Source organism: Gopherus evgoodei, unplaced genomic scaffold (genome assembly GCF_007399415.2).
Source record: "Gopherus evgoodei ecotype Sinaloan lineage unplaced genomic scaffold, rGopEvg1_v1.p scaffold_38_arrow_ctg1, whole genome shotgun sequence".
In the NCBI taxonomy this organism is placed as follows: Eukaryota; Metazoa; Chordata; order Testudines; family Testudinidae; genus Gopherus; species Gopherus evgoodei.
This window is the reverse complement of record NW_022060059.1, coordinates 3,503,603-3,524,357: the sequence shown is the minus strand read 5'-3', so window position 1 is coordinate 3,524,357 and position 20,755 is coordinate 3,503,603. Positions and strand designations below refer to the sequence as shown.

The 20,755-nt window shown below is 46.9% G+C and overlaps 1 protein-coding gene across 11 annotated transcripts in view; it reads left to right on the top strand.

Annotated features, from left to right (window-relative positions):
* LOC115642174 (ankyrin repeat and fibronectin type-III domain-containing protein 1-like) overlaps positions 1 to 20,755 on the top strand; it is a 594,195-nt gene that overhangs the window by 516,592 nt on the left and 56,848 nt on the right. For 9 of the 11 annotated variants that reach the window (XM_030545633.1, XM_030545629.1, XM_030545632.1 and 6 more), the window contains one exon: positions 2,943 to 3,071. The exons of the other annotated variants lie outside the window; for them this stretch is intronic. In XM_030545633.1, the coding sequence (XP_030401493.1) occupies positions 2,943 to 3,071 (129 nt within the window). The remainder of the gene's footprint in view (positions 1 to 2,942; positions 3,072 to 20,755) is intronic. 11 annotated transcript variants of the gene reach the window in all.

Here is a 20,755-nt window from a genome sequence, read left to right as displayed (position 1 = left end):
ATGTGCATGCCAGGTGCAGTGGAGCCCTGGTTTCATTAGCACTAATAATGACAGCAGTACATTTTAGGGTTTTAAATGTCAAATGCTGTTGCTTGATGCTCAGAAGGAAGAAGGAAGGGTGGAGGGTTTGGCTGAGGTGCTAGGCCCTGCCAGCCAGGCAAGCTGAACTTGGGATCTGAAAGCCAACGTGGGTCTTTTCTGACTTGTGCGTCATCAGTGGATGCCAGTAATAAAGTTTCTGCAGGACAAATTCTACCCTGAGCTACATCTCTAGAGCCCCACAATCCTCAAATTCTGCTCTCAGTTTATACCGATGAGCTCCACGGGAAGACAGAGTGGCACAGAAGTAACCAACGGCTGAATTTATTTGAGAATGACCTTCATGATGTGCTGGCAGAACTAGATTGCAGCTTCCTTTTTTTTGGAGGGCTAACAGAGAGGAAAAACAGTAAATCCACACATCTGAGTTACAAAAGTCAGCGGCAGAGACTCTGTGTGTGCAGATCATATGGGTTTGGTGAGGCAGTTTGAGGATAGTCCCATTTCAGAGCAGAATAAACAGAGTAAAACACAGAGAAAATGTCTCAGACTGGCAGTGGCTACCAGCAGATGAGGAAGACTTGTGGGACCCCTCTGGGGAGCCTGCTGATGCTGCTTCTGACATGCCCAGTAAGAGCGGTGATCGAATGATGCAATGTCCACCATCCCATTTCAGCACCTCACACTGGCTTTTCTGGCTTCTTCTTGCCTGGGCATGCTTCAGGGAGCAGTGCCATGGAACCATGAAGAGGAGTCTACTCTGAAGAAGTGAACTGCAGCTTAGCCTGAGGGAGGGCTGAGGTTTTTTACTTATTCTTGTCTTCTTTTGGATCAAAAGGGGAGTAGGGACTTGGTGCTGAAGGTTAGGAGGACTGTAGCATAGCAGAGGGCATGCAGTTATGTCTTGGGTCTGGAGGTTCCCAGAGTATTGTAATGCATTGCCAGCAGTTCGAGGGAAGTGATTATTCCCCTCTAATTGGCACTGGTGAGGCCACATCTGGAGTATTGTGTCCAGTTTTGGGCCCCCCCACTACAGAAAGGGTGTGAACAAATTGGAGAGAGTCCAGCAGAGGGCAATGAAAATGATCAGGGGGCTGGGGCACATGACTTATGAGGAGAGGCTGAGGGAACTGGACTTGTTTAGTCTGCAGAAGAGAAGAGTGAGGGGGGATTTGATAGCAGCTTTCAACTACCTGAAGGGAGGTTCCAAAGAGGGTGGAGCTAGGCTGTTCTCAGTGGTGGCAGATGACAGAACAAGAAGCAATGGTCTCAGGAAACACTTTTTCATTAGGAGGGTGGTGAAGCACTGGAATGGATTACCTAGTGGAATCTCCATCCTTAGAGGTTTTTAAGGCCCAGCTTGACAAAGCCCTGGCTGGGATGATTTAGTTGGTGTTGGTCCTGCTCTGAGTAGGGGCTTGGACTAGATGACCTCCTGAGGTCCCTTCCAATCCCAATCTTCTATGATTCTATGATGCAATATAGTAGCAGCAATGCAAGGGTGTCTCGGTGCTAGAGGTTCCCAGGGGCTGTAACGTGCAGAGGGGATGTAGGGGTTTCTCAGTGCTGGGGGCTCCTGGGGACTGTAATGTAGCAGAGAGGATGCAGTTACATCTTGGTCATGGATCCTCAGAGATGCTGTTCTCTAAAATTGCTGAGTGGCTGCCACCTTGGCCCGTTACTTTCCATCCATGCGGGAGAGGGGCATGGTCAGTGCAAAGACCTGACATTTGAACTTATGTGTAGATAAATGAGTTCTATTTGCTATTCCAAAATGTCTCCATGGTGGGTTTATTTCCAGATCAGCCCCCAGAATGAAAGCTGCTTAGTGTTTCCAATCCCAAACTGGGGATGTACAAGCGCTCTGGGCTTTTTGTGAATGGGAGTGTGGCTGTGACAGAAGTTTCACGTGTACCATTCCCAGCTGCCTTTGCTTCTCTTTGTGGAGGTTGCTGAGCCTCTGGCTTGGGCTGACCATCTTGCCGAGCAGTGAAACAGGCAGAATGGGGGGATCCCAGAGCAGCCAGTTTCCATCCCTTTGCCACTGCCTTGTCCATCACGGAAACTCTCCGGATCGACACTGAAGCAAAACATTCACACTTTACAGGGTTGTTGTATTTCTGCTTGAGCAGGAAACTGCAACCGATGCGGAGTTAGAACCTCGTGCTGTCAGGGTTGCAGATTCACCATGAGAAGGATTTCTCAGATGCTGAGCAGCAATTGCTCTGCAGATAGGGGTGCATCTTGCTCACCATACTGTTGTTCTCTGGTTTAGGTAACTGCATTCTGCTCCCGGCAGGGCTCAGTAACACATTCTCCTTCACTGATTAGGGATGAAAGGAACAACTCTTACTCTCTGTTTGTATCCAGGTGGATAGAATTATGCCTGATGCTACAGAGCCAAGACCTGCTTTTCCATTATACCCATGCAGTACTGCTGACATCAGTAGGGCTGTGCAGATGCAAATGATAGAATTTGTCCAACTAAATCAATTCTAAAACTGTTGCTGCTTCATACCTACCCCCTCTGAGCAGGGGTGGCTTCAGGCCCCAACACGCCAAGCACATGCTTGGGGCGGCAAGCCGCGGGGGGCGCTCTGCCGGCACTGAGAGGGTGGCAGGCAGGCTGCCTCTGGCGATTTGCATGCGGAGGGTCCGCTGGTCCTGCGGCTTCAGTGGACCTCTTGCAGCCATGGGACCAGCGGACCCTCCTCAGGCAAACCACTGGAGGCAGCCTGCATGCCATGCTTGAGGTGGCAAAATATCTAGAGCCGCGCCTGACTCTGAGCCTTCTGCTTCTTCACCCCTGCCTCCTGTGAGCATCCCTCTGCCTTGCCCTGAACCTGCCTCTGGTCCCTAAGGTGCTGCAGTGAAGTTAACACCTCTCCTTTCCCCCTCCCCAGGTCGGAAAGCAGCCTCTCTAAGTTTGCCCACCGCTTGTCAGTTAAGCAGAAGCAGGAGAAGAGGAGGAAAGCTGAGTATGCCTCAGCTGAGCTGCCTGCATTCCGTCCCAGGTCTCTGAGCATTGAATGGTAAGAGCTGCAGGGCAGGGCTGAGAGGAAAGGAGCTTTGGACCCCAGCCCTCAGCTTTCTGCTGAGATCCCTGCAGTGCAGGGAGCTCTTTGGAGTTGTCTGAGCCCCACCACAGTTGCTGTTGTCTGTTAGTGCTGAGTGATGTCAGGGATGTACAGAAAGGGTAGTGGGAGGCTACCCATTCGCACTCCTCCTCCCAGCACTGGACTATACCCTCTAGCAGAGACAACCGTGAAAGACATTTGCAGTACAGACCTGGGGTGCAGCCACTATCTCCCAGCCTGTGCTGGAGCGGCTCAATGGGGTCTCGGACACTTCCCCAGTGATGTGAGGCAGAGGGGATGCTATGACTGGCCTCTTCCAGCATCTGTGAGGCAAGGATGACCCCCCCATCTCTCAACAGGCCCTTCCCAGTGTGAGGCAGAGGGGACTCACCCATCATAGACCCCTTCCAGAGTGTGATGCACAGGGAGCCTTCACACAGACCCCTGTAGTGTGTGAGACAGAGACCCCCCCCCAACAGGCCCCTGTAGCAAGTAAGGCAGAGCCCCTTTCCCCCCACCCCCGCCCGAACCGGCCCCGGTAGCAGAGGTTGGCCTCAGGAGTTAAGTGGTATAGGACACAGAAAGCTGCTAGTCCTTCCCAGGATGGGACACAGAGGATGGTGAGGGTTAAAGGTGCCAAAGGAAGACAGCTCCCTGCTCTTGTGGGGAGAGGGGACTTGGGGAGGGGAGGGGCTAAAAGAAGCGTTGCAAGGTTGGGAGTCAGTGTTGGGTTCCTGTTTGCCCTGCTAGTCCATGAATGTATCTCTAGGGGAGCAGCGAGCATGCTCCGGGAGCTGTGTGGGAGGCAGACGATGAGTGCTAACTATGTGGGATGGATACAGCTTCAGCAAAAACTTTTAATTAAGACAATTATTTGTTCTGAGTAAATAAACAAACTCCCTGCCTGGTATTATTGCAAAACAAAGGGATCCAGGCTCCAATGCCGAGTCCTTTGGCTGGAGCTGGCTGGAGCTAAAGAGAAGCCAGGAAACCAGGCAAAGGAGATGTTATGCTCGAACAGTCTCTAGACACCTTTGCATTCTCCCTCCTTTAGGAGCTCTGGAGGGGTGGAGCAGGAAGCTGAAACCACATGGAGCTCTTTGCCCACAGCTTCCACCCCTTCATTCCACATGCAGGCCCCACCCAGCCTCCCTCACCAGCTGTCAGGGGATCAGTGCAACTGGCACTTATCAGCCAGTCAGCCACCCACCTAATGTTTATAAACTGGACCAGGCTGCAATTCTAGGAGGCAGGGTTGTCTGATGGTTAGAGCATGGCGCGAGGTGTCAGGAGACTTGGGATCTATTCCTAGCTCTGCCATGGACTTGCTCTAGGTAAGTGACTTCACTTCACAGTGCCTCATTTCCTCCTCTGTAAAATGAGGGTCATGATCCTTCCTTCCCATTGTAAAGTGCTTTGAGATCTTTGGGTGACCTGCACTCTGTCAGTGCAAAATATTATTATTGTGGTGTTCTGTAGGTGTGATACATGCACAGAACCCCAGAGACGCCGCATGCTGTGCTCCAGCTTGAGCTAAACTGCCAGCTTTATTCTGAGACTGCTCCCCGTTTGAGATGGAAATAATTTATCCATGGTTTGTGTGTCTTGATGAGATAGTCTTGGAGTCCGCTCATAGCTCAATCCTCTCAGCATTAAGGAAGGATTTTTCTCAAAATGAGAATTGTGCCTCTTTTTTAATTCCTGAACTGGATAAAGAAATCAGAACTTTAAAAAAAAATTCCTTAGGAATGTCATCTGTTTTTCCCCTGCTTTTGCTGGAGAACTCTGGGCCATTTATTCTAAGCTCTAACTCCTTAACGGAAGGAGTGTTGAATCCTTCAGATAGGCTGCCTTTCTCCATAATGGTAATTAGGCATCAACGTTAAATAGGTATTAACAAAACCCATAGAGTTTTAAACAACCTAACTAAAAATCCCTTTCCTTTCCAATTGCTCAACAGTCACTCTCATAGCTCTTCTGATGTCATCATTCCATCCTTCAACCACCATGGAATCTTCCAAACTAGACAAGACCTAAATTTCTAATGTACAAGCCAAAAAACAGATAAACAAAAAACCCAGTTTGCCCTTTTTCCGGCATAAAGAAGCAAAAAAGGCACAAGCCCAATTCCCACCCATCCCCCTTTGCTGGTCATCTTTAACCATTTAATTCTTACTGAGTTTCCACATTCACTCTGGAGTATATTTCAGCTTCAGCTGTCAGTGCTGGGGGGAGCCAACTGTCTCATGTTTGTTTGGCAATAATAAATATTTCACAGGGTTTTGTGAGGCAGCCTGGAAACAAATCCTTAGTGAGGAATAATCACCTTCAGGTAAAACTTGCCAAACACAAGCACTTTGGAGAGCAAGGATAGACAATCTGTGGCTCAAAATGAGAATTTTTCTAATGTTATCCCACCTGTCGGAAGTTCTAATGGCTGAATGTAACCTCACTGGAGTGTAACAATCATCCTCCATTCATGTTTGTACCCAGCAGTTTGCAACACTTGTGGCTCACTTACACCTTCCTCTCTGCACAGGTATGCTGTGAGTGTTTCCTGTCAACCCACCACAATGCGCCCACAGAGATCAGGCATTGTCTGACTCCCAGCATTGCCAGAGCAAAGGGGGTGGAGGCAGCCATTGACCACTGCTGGCAGCATACTGCAGCATGAGGCCATGGGCCATTTCTAGGCAGGGGAGGCCCAGCTCTCGAGGTCAGGCTGGTAATACTGTAGGAAAGCACTAACTTCCCTTGTGAAGGTGTAGCTAAGGGCTAAACATCTTATTCTTCTCCCAGGCCTCTAGAGGGAGGTGCTATGCCTTTCCAAGGCACCCCATCCTCAGGCATCGCAATGGGGCACTTTGCTTCTTCCTCTTCTTTTGGGAGGCCAAGGTTCACAAGTGTTCAGTTGAGCAGGGTGAATAATGGGGCTTGCAAGTCCCTGGGGAGGGGGAAAGAAATGTTTTGGGTCAAACCAATTTTTCAAAATGTTCGGAAAATCCAAAAATCAAAAAATTGTTTTGAGTCAAACAAAATATTTTGTGTTGATTTTGTCCATTTTAAAATGGTTTGGGTTGTATTTTTAATTCAAATTAAAGGAAGTTACAAAACAAAAAGTCGTTTTGAAACAGGAAATTGAAACATTTCATTTAGAAAAATGTCAAAACAGAATAGATTTTTTCAAAATTTTTGCATGCTTAGGGGTTTTGACTGAAACAACTCAACAAAACCAGCATTCATCTGCAAAACATTTCAGTGTTGCTGAAGCTGCATTTTTTGCTGAAAAAACATTTTTGGCCAAAAAATTTCACCTAGCTCTAGTGTTCAATAGTCAAGTGTAAAAAGAAAGTGGTCTAAGACAGCACAACATTCAGGCTTCATTCATTCCTGCACATATTCTGACTTCTCTCATCAAGAACTTCTTTACAGGTTTCAAAGATATTACCCTATGCATAAGCTTGGAATGATTAGATTTGTATTGGTAAATATCAGCAAACATTGATTTCGCCACACACACAAATTGACAAAAAATATTTCTGTCAATAATTGAAATGTACAGAGGTAATGTAAGAAAAATGGTGGTTGAGAACTTGTTAGAGTTTGATATAAGGACATTTACTTTGTATGTTTTGACATGATGTTGACAATTTATGTTTTAATGATTGTAAAGTTTTAACTTTTTGAATCTCAGCCTCTACTGTCATGAAATAATTGTCTGATCCCCCTGCATAATTTCCCACACTGACAATTTAAATAAATAAAAATAGAGGAAGATGCTTAAAACCCATAATTTTGTGCAACATTAAAAATTTAAATTGAGAAAAATAGAAGAAATGCTTAAAATAAACATCGATGTTATCTATCAAAATTATAACCTAAAAATCGAATTCTGCCAAGCCTGGGTATATACAGAAGCATACTATCATACTATAACGCCCCCTATTGGGGAGCAATCTATTGTAACAGAGCCATAATTGAGCCCCTAACCATCTTAATGTTTTCAGAGGATATTGTTTGGATCTTCTACTAACCGCTTCCGTTGTTGTTCTGGTTCAGTAGGAAATCCAGGAGCTACAGTAGGCATATTGTTCCAGTATAAGAATTTAATTTACTTTCAAACATAAGTAACCAAGTTTTCAAAACCTCAGGATGCCTGTGCGGACACCCACATGCACACTGTTCAGCACTAACACTAACATGCACCAGCGAGAGATTCTAAAGTGGGCATGTGCAGATAATAGCATTTTAAACCCATCACCTAAGGATTGAGATTGGTGCTGGAAAAGGGTGTGCACAGGTGCTCACATGCACAATATTGGGGATGGACACACACCTGCAGGCCGAGTGGATGGCCATTCGAAAATGTGGACCACGTGTGGAGGTAACGCATTGTACGCTAAAGCCAGGCCCTGCAAAGGAGGCGTTCACTCGCTTGGCTTTGTAATGTCATCATTCCATTAGTTTCCCCAGTCAGTGGGGTTTTGCTTGGACCTGGGGTCTGCAGGACTGGAACCCACGTTGTCAGTGCTTGGATATGTACATTCACACTCCTCAGTTTTATGCACAAGTATCTAATGTATACTTGTAAATCAAAACTGCAGGCTCTTTTTGGGGTGTGTGTGTGTGTGAGGGGGGTCACCTTGCAAGTGGGGTCCAAGAGCAGGCTCTTATTTGTTCTGGTGACATAAATAATAATACATATATTGGTAGATATCCAATCCATTGATTACCTCTCACAGCACTCCATCAGGTACAAAAGTGTTTTCATCCTCATTCTTCAGATGCGGAAAATGGGGCACCAGGAGACTGAAGCTAAAATTTTCAAATTTTGAGGACCACTGATTTGAAATGTCCATTTACGGCTAAAAGAACAGGAGTACTTGTGGCACCTTAGAGACTAACAAATTTATTTGAGCATAAGCTTTCATGGGCTACAGCCCACTTACGGCTAGATTTTCAGTGTTACTGAACACCCACAATAGGAGCCACAGTTCTTTAGCTCCTCTGAAAATCAGGCCCTAAATGTGAGAAGCTGAGCACCCAGAAGAAAAGGGACCCAAGTGCCGATTTTCAAAGGAATTTAGGTTTCTAAAACTCAATTATTTCAACAGGAGCTAGACACCTAAGTGCTTTGGAAAATTCCATTAGGTGCCTAAATACCTTTAAATATTTGCCCCTTGGTGATTAGCCCCCAAGATCACACAGGCAGTCAGCGTCTGAGGAGGGTCTAGAACCCAGCTCGCTTGCCTCCCTTTGCCCTGTGTCCATGAGATGCAAAACATCAATAGTCCATGTTGGTCCTGTGGCACAGTACACGCTTTATTTAGGCAGCACATATTTATGTCCTCTAAAAAGCAAATGAAACAAGATTTTGCTCCTGAGTTTAGCTGTAACTACAGGATGCCTGCTATGTTCTACTTGTTGAGAAAAAGGGGGTGAGGAGTGAAGTGTTGAGAAAACACTTATTTCATTCATATGTTATTTACTAATATAAGTACTTCATTATTAGACTTTTTTAGGCTGTTTTTTTAAGCTGGTCCCACAAAGTTCCTTCTGTAAGGGACCTATGAATATGCCATACTGCCTCAGACCGCTGGTCCTTCTCATTTGGGATCTTGCTCCTGGCAGATCCCAACACTTAATGCTTCAGAGGCCAGGCTGGTTGTGGGGCAGTCTGATGTTCAGGGGGAGGGGTAATGCAGAGAGTGGAATATCCATGTAGTGGCTTTTGTAGGATATATGAAGAAGGCCTGAACAGTGTTTTTATTTTTAAAATTATTCTTTCCCTGCTTATTTCTTATATTAGAAATTCAGGTCTGTTGTGCTGAAAGATTGTATGGGCAGCTGGAGAAATTGTAATATTGTGGTATCACAGGTTCCAAGAGAGTGAAAGCTAGGAAATTGAGAGAGGAAGGGATTTTCAGTGAGATGGTTTATAATTCATTGATTTCTGTTTGTTTATAATACCTGTTTAACTCCAGTGACCAAGCAACACATGGGAGAAAAGGTCTCTTTGTTAAAGATCAGCACTTTCTCCTACTCAAGTAAGGACTGAGAAAATAAACATCCCACTTCTAACCCCTTCAATGAGTTCTCTAGCAAACTGGAGATGACAAAATTTGACTTTCTTGATATTTCTAAGGTTAAATAAAAACAAGCAGAAATCTTCCCCAAAACACCAATTTTATCGCTTTGCCACAGATCACTTTCAGTTTTTTGCACACTTAGAAATTATCAGTTATTTCTCTATTTTACATCATCTCTTAACCAGCTTTTAATCCATAACAAAGTCTGTGTTCAGCTTGTCTCTTTAACACCCTCTTGTGAGGGACTTCATCAGAAATTCTAGTGCCTTTGTCTCAGCTTCATCTCGTTCAATTCTTCTTTTTTTCATGCTCTGAGCTTGTATCTTTCAGTTCCATTTGATTTGGTTCATCTTTTGTTAATTCACTCTCTCCTTTTCCGTTTTTTCTTTGTTACTTGTCTCTTTCTTTAACCTTGGCTTCTTTCTGCTTCTCTTTCCTCTCTGCTTTTCCTTTCCTGCCCATTTCCTCTGGTTGTTCTGCATATCTCCCCGATTTGTTTCTTTCCCTTTTTTTCTAATCACTCCCCCCTTCTCTCCACTTCTTTCTCACGTTTTTCACGTTGGGGAGCCTCACTGTAATGTATTGTGAGACTAGCTTATTCTAAGCTCTTTTAGTAAAAATACTGTACATTCCACACTTTCCCATGTATCTCTGCTCTGCATTTTGGCAGCCCATTGCAAGCAGTTGAAGGATCACCGATGACAGGATGTTGTCTAGTGATTAGAAGAACAGGAGATTTGGGTTCAGTTCCTGGCTGTGCATTGGTAAATCACTTAATCTCTCTTCCTCAGTTCCCCCTGTTTGTAAAATGAGGATAATAAGGAAACCTAGACGTTGAAGCTTATAGAGGGTTGGATTGTGCCTGTCCCGTATGACTGGGGAAAAGAGGCAAGAAGGTTTCCCCATTATGCCTCTACACAGAGACCAGGTAGACTTGCATATTGTGCATTCCGCTGAGCACAAGGCCTGTGCAGGGCTAGCATCCACAAAAGCACTAGCTTCTGGCAAGTATAGCTGACCCTGAACGTTGTAGTGTGGGTAGGACCTAAAAAGGGTGACTGTGCTCCCTCTGCACTAGAGCCCTTAGAGATACCAGGCCTGCTTTTGGCAAGGTGCATCCCGGAGCTCCAGCATGGGGCAGTGTGTCTCTGCAATACCAGCCCCTTTCCAGGCACCGTAGAGGAGCCAGCTGTCATTGCATTATTGTTGGCAGGTAGATCAGGCCCAAGTTTTAAGTTTGGTTAAAAAGCAAAAGGCTTTTAATGGAAACATTTTTATGATGCAGTTTCAAATTTTGTAATGCTATAGACTTTCTCTTTGGGTTTAAATATTCCCTTGCAGTATATGACCTCCACAACTGCAACTTTGGGCTGAGGCATGAGAACCAGAATGTGAAAGTGACTCACACTCAACATGGAAGTGACCAGTGTGTTTTCATTGTCATAGCCTAATACTCCTGATTTACACAAGGTTAAGTGAGATGAGACTTAAACTTGTTTAATTTTCAAGCTCCTAAGAAGACCTTAGCCAAAGAGAGGGAAAAAATAACTAGAGTGGGGGGAAGAGAACAGCCCTTGATAATTAAAGAGGGGATGGGGAGGGGCATATGTGTGGGTCTGGAGTATGTGCAGGGCAGGGCCAGATTAAGACCTTTAGAGGCCCTAAGCCCTGAAATGATTATGGTGCCCTCCCATATGTAATTCAAAATAAAAACAATACTATATCGTAAAATAAAATTTTATTTTTTGAAATAACACAAAACTTACACTTATGCTGAAATTAAAATAGCTTCTTTCTAGATTTTCTGATTGCAAAATTCTGGATAAGTTCATCGAAGCTGACTCGACGAAGCATGTCCGCTTCCATACACAATAGGGAAAGTGAATCAAGTCTGTCCTGACACGTTGTTGTTCTCTGAGCAGGACCGGCTCCAGGCACCAGCATCCCAAGCAGGTGCTTGGGGCGGAAATCTACAAGGAGCGGCAGTCTGTATGTTTTTGCCCCCAAGCAGCATGCCGAATTGCTGCTGGATGGCGGGGGCAGTCTGTGTGCCGTTAGGGTGGCATGTGCGTTTCGGCGGTGGCAGCAGCTTCTATGCTCATCTGTCCGTGGCAGCACAGCTTCTTTCTTCCATCTGAAGACAGAAGCTGCGGCTGAATTGCCGCCGCTGCGGAAACGCACGTGCTGCCCTAACAGCACACAGACTGCCCCTGCCACCCACAGCAGCAATTCGGCACACTGCTTGGGGGCAAAAACAGTAGAGCTGGCCCTGGCGGCCAGCAGTGGAGGCTGCAGAGCCTAACACAATACCCCTGCCATAGCCAGTTGCAAGCATCCAGCCCGGTGGGGTCTGGGGTCAGGTTCAGAGCCGGCTCCTCCCAAGCCGTCCCCAGTGGACCGAGCAGGGTCCATGGAGATAGGAGCGCAGACATTCCACATGCACCGGCGCTGGGCCGCAGCTCAATCGGGAGAGTGCCAGGGTCCTGTGTAACTCAGGCAGCGCCTGTGGGTGGCCGGCTGGGGCCAACCCACGGCAGCCTCACAGAGTACAGGTCAACCCAGCCCGGGTACGGCTGGAGGGAGAGGCGTCCCCTTTGGCAGCCTGGGCCTGACGGGGAGAGGGGCGGGGGACATGTTACCCCCATGTAGCTCCCCCCGGGGGCCGGGTACCACTCCCTGCCCCGTTCCAGGCTGGCCCTTCCTGAAGCCAGAACATTCCTCCCATGGCCGGGCGCGCTGGTCAGATGAGTTGCAACGGCACCGAGTGGGTGGGGTGGAGGGTTTCTGAGAGTTTGTCATGGGGAGGTTGAGCTCGGGCCTGACAAGTCAGTGGCATGCGCTGGGATCCGCATGTCACCCCACTAAGTGCCCCGTCCGACGTGGGAGAGTTGGGGCACACGGGTGGCAGGAGGAGGTCGGGGCTGAGGGGAAAGTAGAGTCACGCACATGCCGCCCTAACGGCACACAGACTTGCCCTGCCTTCCACGGCGGCAATTCGGCGCGCTGCTTGGGGCAGCGAAAACAGTAGAGCCAGCCCTGTCTCTGAGGGTTTTTTATTCTTTTCAGCTGAGAAAAAACGTTCTGCAGAGCAGTTAGTAATCATCAATGTTAGAAAAATACGTAGTGCGATCTCTATGTTTGGAAATACACATTGCATTCCGCCTTTCAATATTGTGTCATGAAGATCAATGTGACTGAATTTCATTTTTCCTGTTTCATTAAACTTTGCGCGCATATAACAGTGGAACTGCCGTACTTCTCCGCAGAGATTCATATTCAAGTCAACAGGGTATGAGTCAACTAGCTTTTGGGAACCTTGTGAATAGTGTTCATCAGATAAGTCCATATCATTTAGAAAAGAAAATCTACTTGATACTTCTTTGTACATTTCACCTCTCCTCTTCATATGAGTTTCAAGTGTATCAATTATAGCATAGTAAGTAGATACGCAAAATTTGTCTCTAGGATTCAATGCTGTTTCTGTTGCACTGCTATCATTTGCTTATTTTTTCCTGGTTCACTTGTGGAACTGGGCTTCTTTGTAGTTAGTATCAGGCAAGATATCTTTTGATATGTCTTCAAATCTTTCGAAATCATTCCTCAAAGTGTGTAAGTGGTCTGCTAATGATTGATAAAGGTGTGCACATGTTTTCAAATCCAATTCTTTTTCTTGGAGAGCTTGACTTGTGTGGTAAAAGTATTGTAAAATTTCATTCCACATGGTCAATATGAATACAAACTCTAGTTCTTGCATCTTTTTTGCAGTGTTTTCTGCCTCTCATATAGTTTCTCCCTTTTGTGATTGGTCTTCAGCTGCACTTTCTACTGTATGCGCAATCTTTGAGTAGGACTCCAGAATTGCACTTGTTGGCACTGCATGTGCCTCCCAGCGAGTATTAGAAAGAGATTTCAACACATGATCATTCCCCAAATATGTTTTAAGAACTGCCCATCGGTGTGTTGAGGCATGAGCAGGTTCAGTTTCTGACACATCCACACCTGTTTTACCACCAGGAGTAGGATGATCAGTTACAGGTGGGGATAAGTAAATAAAAAGAGAACAGAACAACAGGGGAAGAGTGTGGAGTGGAGTGTAAGGAAGTCTAACAAAGTTCTGATTTTTCCCATGATGATTACTTCTGTGCTTTTTTTGAAATATCAAATGTCAATTTTTTTTCAAAAAATCATCTCTTTTTTTTGGTGCCCTCTGCTTTGCTGGTGCCCTAAGCACGTGCTTAGTCTGCCTATTGAGTAATCCAGCCCTGGTGCAGGTGCTTTGGTTTAACCTGTGACTGGTGGGAGTGTTCCTGTCACATGAGATTTTCCAAGCAGGCTTAGAGCTGAGGATGTCCAGAGCCCATTCAATTAATGAGAATGGCTTTGCAAATCTCAGCCACTATTCCTAAACCACATAGGCCTTCCCCAGAATCTCAGGGCTGCTGATCATGCTGAGCAGTGCATGCACTGCTCTGAATGGGGCAGGCATAGTGTTGAAACAAACCTGGAGGCACTTTGTCTCGACTGGGAGCGTTTTAAGCCATCACTCAGGAACAATGGCCAAGCTAGGGGGTCATTTGTTCTGGTATTTCAGCAACTTCTCATGATTTATGGGATGTTTTGTTCTGCTGCTTGTCTTAGCTCCCCCCTCTCCACCCTCCCTGTCTCTCTCCCTTCTCCATTTCAACTTTTCCTCTCCCCCTCCCAATTCTCCTAATAACTTTGGAGTCTCTCTGACTTATGAAGTAATGGTATCTGTGACTTATTGAATTAGCTGTATGGAATTGGACTTTGACACTGCACTTGCGGTCTGCTCCAGTGTGCAATGCTGCTTTGTGCAGCTCAGGATTTCCAAATGCTAACACACTGTAGGGCCCGAGCCTGAGCTCTTCGTTCCGGCTACACTCCGACTGGCTTTTCCAACAGAGTTTTGCCTTAATAAGCGATTCAGGATCAGGCTCCTGGAAACTAGGTTTGTGTTAAACAAATGTGGGAAAGAGGAACTGCAGTCCAGAAACCATGGAGGCTCTTGTGTTAGTGCTGAACTCCCTCTCCCTCCTCTCACCACTCACTGAAAGCGGGGGCTTTACGTTAAGGCAGCAAGGTTAGCTGTTTACCTACTGAACACCATTTTCCATACCAAGATCACCTTGGAATCCCCTCCCATCTAGCCAGGGTCCCCTTCCGTCTAGCTGCAAACCTCTTGACCCCTGTTCTGAACCCCCAGATTGAGAACCTCTGGGGCTAAGGTACTGAAGTAGGAGCCAGGTGATTTGGTTTCAGCTCTGCCCCAGACTCCCTCTGTTACCTTGGGCAAATCACTTAGACCTGGATCACAAAGGAATTTAGGCTCCTAACTTCCACTGATTTCAATGGAACTTAGGAATTGAAATACCTTTGAGAACCTGGGCCTTAATTGCAGAGCCTCAATTCCCCCTCTGTAAAATGGGGATAACACTTCCCTGCCTTCCTGATGTTATGAGGATAAATTCATTAATGACTGTGAGGGGTGTTCACATCCTGTAGTGAGGTGGCCCATAAAGGTACCCAGAGAAAAGCAAGCTCGGTCATTAGTAAATAATTTGCAATGAATAATTTATTTGATAAAAATCACCTTCAATCCTGTTTTCAAAGTTGTCTGCAAACACAGCATGAAAGTCTCAAAGGTAAATGCTGTTTGAAATAATGCACATATTTCTGCAACAGCTAATCCATCGCCTGCAGATCATTCACAAATTGCAAACAAGTCACAGTTTGCACCATGTTGGTTCTGTACGTTCCTGTTTCCAGCAAAGAGTTAAGCATAGGAGCTGAAATGCCCCCCCCCCTCCTTTTTTTTTCAGCATAGAACTTTAGCCCTCAGAGAAACAGGGTCATGAATGCCATTGAATAAAATGTACTCTGGGATTCAAACCAGCATTTTCTTTCCCTCTGTTTGCTCCAGTCATTAGCTTGGGGAGGGGCGAAGCAGGAGAATCTTGAGGTGACTTGTGAGATGCTTTCATAAACTCAGCTTGTATTTTAAGCCCAGCAAGTGAAACTAGGCCTTGTGCTGTGGACCATCACACAAGGCCAACGCACTACAAGTCCCACTTAAGGATTAAGTACTGCATAGTTCTAGTGTGTGGTCCCATTGTCTGGGGGTGGGGGGTGGGGGGAGATTCTCCCAGGGTGAATAAAGCAGCAGTATGCAAGATAGAAGCTGGTGCTGAATGCTTGTGAGAAAGCACCCTTCAGTGATGTGATGGAGCCACTTAATAGTGTTCTCTTTGTACAGTCAGACAGTTGCTGCTTAATCTTAATATGCTGAGGTTAGAAACCAGGAGGCTGGAGAGACTCACTTGATTCAGGCCCTACCTGTGTAGTAAATGTTGCCCTCCATTGTTTGCAACTGTGCCAGATCACAGCTGTGGCTTTTGAAAACTTCAGTTGTGAGGTCAAAGCTTGATGAGAAGCACCAATACTGGAGTCATTTCGACCAAAGGCTGGCATTTAAATTGGGGCTGAGTGGACATTCTCCAATGGGGGTGGGGGAGCCAGTGGGTGCAGAGGCCAGTGGGCGCAGGCTCCGAGCAGCGCTTACCTCAGGCGGCTCTCAGAAGCAGTGACATGTCCCTTCTCCGGCTCCTATGTGGAGGTGCAGCCAGGTGGCTCTGCTCGCTGCCCCATCTGCAGGCACCGCCCCTGCAGCTCCCAATGGAGCACATAGGAGCCGGAGTGGGGCATGCCAGCTTCTGGAGCCACGTGGTGCAGCCCTGACCCAGCATCCCGCTCGGAACGCCAGAGCAGGGCCAAGCCTCTGGTGCAGCTTGCGGGCCAGCTTAAAACGGCTTGTGGGCCTCTGTGTTAGTTAGAAAACAGAAACATACCATCCTAGTTATCAAAAGCAAGCAGCAGGGAAGAGAGTTTAAAAATGTCAGCTGCCCATTCCTGGCCACTCTCCTTCTTCTCAGGTGGTTGCTGATGTCGTCACGCACCCCTGCTGGGGATATGTCTCAAGAAGCTCATCCATTATCCCCAGTGCGCTTTGGTCTCTGTCATCTTGCCTGTTTGCTTGGGTTTTGTCTGGGTGGTTTGTTTTCCTTTTCAGCATCAGGTTTCTCTTCGCCAGAGCCCCGATCAGGCACCTGCCACTCCTGTCCAAGCCAATGGAAGTGGAGGATATTCAGCATCTTACAGGATTGAGGCCCAATCCATGTGCCCATTCTCCTCTCCTCACCCCTTGATTCCAGTGTTTCTGTAGTGCCTCACACCTTCCTTGATACACTATTAAAATACTAGGGCAGCTGGAGGGTGAGGAGGGGATGGGATGACATGTATTTGGTATTTGCAGCAGACCATGTCACTAGAGTGTTTAATCCCCACGTGACTGCGATGTTCCACCTTCCTCTTCCCACTCCACTTTTCATACACACCTTCAACCTCCAACTACCTCCGTATCTTTTTCCTTCCCTGGCTCCCATCTTCCGCTTCTCTTGGCCCGCAGTGCCTGTGCAGAACAGACAAGAGGTGCAGAGGGAGTGGGATATTTTGTGCCACTGCCCTGCTGGGGAAGCTGTCTGGGCTGCAGCTGATGGATCATTTCTGGTTAGCAAATGGTCAGACCACCCACCTTTTTTTTTCTTTTGTACAAAGAGCATTTTGCAGAGAACTCAGCCTTGAAGCAGTGAATGTTGCCTTGCCCCCATGGGACTCCTGGAAGTGTGACCAGGATGCTGGGCAAACCCTGCCCTCAGTCACACCCAGCGCACACTCATCAACATCAGTGGGGCTTAATGCGTATAAAAGAGGTTAGAATATGGCCAACCATCTCCTTCCTGAAGTAGTCCCAGGGCCTGTTTGAAGGGTGACCTAAGTATCCGGAAGGTTTGTCCTCACTAGGGAATGTAGGTGTTTCCAGGGTCAGTCCTGGCATCTGAAGCTCTTGTATAGCGCTGTGGGTAAGGTTCACCCCATGGACCAGCACAGCAACTCTGCACCACCTATGTTGCTCTTCTGCCTGCCCGCTACACAAAGGTGAACTTAACCTGCTCTGCTGTAACGAGATCTGCAACTCACTGCTCAGCAGCTCCTCCTTGTGGCTCATCTGGGGAATTAGCTCACCACTCTCTGCACCCCATTCTGCAGTCACTTAGCCCATTGCCTCAGTCACTCACTCCACAGTCCCTCTCTCACAGGAGCTGCAGCACCTCTCCTTTCAGGCTTAGCCCTCTGGCCAAATCACACTTGTCCTCCCATTCCGGGGTCTCACCAGTCTCTTTCCACAAAGTCTCATGCAGTCTCCATATCTACTGGGCTGACTGCGCCACTCCTGCAGTGGCTGGTAGGAGAACCGGGCCCACCCTCTACTCCAGGTTCAAGTCCAGGGACCTTCAAACCAGCAGTTGAGGTCTATGCTCTCTTGGACTTCACTGCTCCTTCCCTGGACAGCTTCCTACACTGCCTTTGTCAGGCTCCTACTCTGCCCCTTGTATCAGGGAGTGTGACTGCAGGCTCACATTCTGGCAGGCTCCTTGCCCCTCAGCCTTAACTCCTGGCTATGTTCCTGCCAAGCAGGTGCAGTGTATGGCTAATTGGCTCTCTTGTCACCTTAACCCCTTCAGTGCTGGTGTGCGGAGAACACCCCACCACATCTGTGCAAAAACCAAAGTGCTCTGAAAGATTCCTAGGGCCAGCATGACTGTCTCAGTGCAGGGGAAGTCTTGGGAACATTTACATCCTGATGGACTCCGTTCAAAGAGCAGCAGAGCTAGTGCGGGTGGGAAGTAGGTGGAGTGACGGCGCACCTGTCTCCATACTATGATGCTCTGCATTCTCTCCCCTGCTCAGCTGGCAAGCTAGGGAGGACTTGTGCAGCAAGTCCCCATCGTCAGTCGTCCTCATGGACAGTCATCTCCTGGAACCGCCCAGACAGTACTAGTTTAGGAGAAAACACTCATTGGAGAAATATTTCTAGTATAAAGATTTTATTTACGAAATACAGAACATTTTATAACATCGGTGCAGTATTTTAAACAACTTTTCTCTGGTTCTCCTTTTCTTCAGAATTCAATAAAACAATGTTCAGCCATAAGACGCCGTCGCTGTCTAGTGAGGGTAGCAATGCCTCCAATTCCAAGTAAGCCCTCACCCTTCTATCAGGGGCCTAAGAGTGCTAGAGCTGGACCCAACCCCAAATCAAAGCTAGGAATCTGCCTCCTGACCCACCCAGACCCTTCGGTTACCATTCATTACCAGAGACTCTGAATGCCCTGGCCTTCGCAATAGCTTGGATGTAGAGTTGCAAGAATTGCCATTCTCGATAACAGGGAACCCCCTGTGAGCAAACCCATTCACCCTGCCCTGCTACTGAGGTACAGGCAGGTCCTGAACTCACATTACTCATTCAAGACCATTGAAGTTCCTGCATTTTTTGTCTAGAATTTATTCTTAAATCTTGTTAATCTGGGATCAAACACCAGAGTTGTTAGCAAACATTGCCACTGATCTTACAAAAAGCACCAAGGTTAGGATTTCTGGTGACTCCCTGTCTGTGTTATGCCCAGTACCGCTTACACTTCTGGAACTGACGCTACCCAGGAAGCAGAGACTAAAAAATGTCTCCTTTTCCCCCAAACTGTTGTTCTGTCCACTGGCATCTTTCCTACAACAGAAACCTTTATTCTGTGTGCTATGTGCTGAGAAGAAGAGGCATCTAGAAATGTCTGGTTTTGCCAGAGGCAGTGAGAGAAGAGGCAACTGAAATAGAATTCCCAAGTGTGTCTGTTGTTTGCTGCAGGTCTGTGGAGTTTCAAGCAAATGTACTCTTAAAGCAAATTGTGTGCTTATTTGGGTTTTAAATGTCACTATAACAGCAGACATTGGAGCCAAAGGATTCCAACACCTGCCATATGACAGAGGGAATTAACCATTCATAAGTCCAGCCCACGTTGAGTGACTGAAGCCAAGAAACAGAGACTTGCTTTCCTGTGTGTCCTACTTGTATTACAGGAGGTCAGAAGAAAACTGACTCTTGGGCAGAAATGGAGCAAATTATCCACCTGAACTCCTCAGTCTGGAAGGGAGCCTGGCTGAGAACTGTAGAGCTTCCAAATTGTCCTGGAAGTAGGTAGTATTGAAGAGAAATCAGAGAGGGTGAAATCTTCCACAGTGCACAATGCCTGCACCAGAAATGGGGGAGATCAACAATAGATTCCAGTGTGGTCATTACAGGGACTGCAAACAGCTGGAGTCTTTCACAGACATCAAGAATACTGGGATCCTGGCAAAAATGTCACTTGGGGAAGGCACATTTTCTCCACAAGATATCAGTGGCTAGTTGAGCCCGTTGGTCCTGATGTTACAGAGCTATCTAATAAAGCTCAGCCCTGTGCCTCTGGACAGTTCACCATTATACTAATTTGAGACTAAGTGATTTGTGGTATAGTTGATAACCAGGCCAAAGCAAAGCCATTGCATCCTGCCTCTTGGGGCTTCCCAGGCAGTGTGGCTGCAGAGGTCCTCACGATAGGCTTCTCGCATTTTGCACAATCAGACTCTACGGGGACAGTTTGGAATTGGATCCATGAAATGTATGAGGAGGCAAGGTTGTGTATGAATAGGAGTATTGTGGTCAAGTTTCCCTGTGGTAACATTTTGCCATTTGCTAACACTTACTTCCCTTTTCCTTGTCTACGTCCAGTATCTATCCAACAGAAAACTTGGCTTGAAGATGCATAGCTGAAGTCTCAACAAGAAAGGAAAAGGTTAATCAGTGGGAGCAGCTGCCTCCCTTTCTGTAAGCTACTCTATGCTAATACTGCCAAGAGATCCTGTCCCCTCAGTGTTTTTCTGGCCTTTGCTTTACACAGGTCATTCGCTGCAAAAGGCACGTCGCAAGCAGAAATGTGCTTCTTTCCTGTAAATGTGAAGTTTTTCATGGGCCTTATCTTTGGCTGTTTCCCTCCTAGCCTATGATCTGGAGACGCTGAGACCAAGAATGTCATGCTTCACAGGAACACCGGCAGGCCCGCCCTAAGTCTGACCGCAATATCTCTCACCCTCCTGCTCCTCTGTGCTGGGAACATGGCAGCCTGACTGCAGATTTAACACATCAGCATGATTAAACTGGCAGTAGCCTTCCAACTTTTGGATAAAAAACGGATGTGAAACACACGTTAAGATTCACTGTTCCTGGGGTTTAAATGCATTAGTATGTAATGGGTCTCTTCACTCTGCATGGGAGCTCAAACAGATGCATATTTTGTGGCTTTGGCTGCACTTTTCCATGTGCTGGTGCAAGGTACTGACTGACAGCCTGGAACAGCAAAGTGCTCACTTTGTCCTCTACAACACAGTGCAACTGTGTAAGCTTCTCTCTTAACACACATACCAGTGTGCCTAGAGGCCTCACCTTGAGGGGCAAGAGAATAGTTTATTCCTCATGGCACGTTCGGCCTCTGGTCTCTCCTGGCACTGCCCACAAAGGAACTGTTGAAGGTGCACTTGCTGTGAGTATTTCTTTCCCCTGAGGTAACCAATTCACTTTGCATAGGCCATTGATCAGCCAATAGA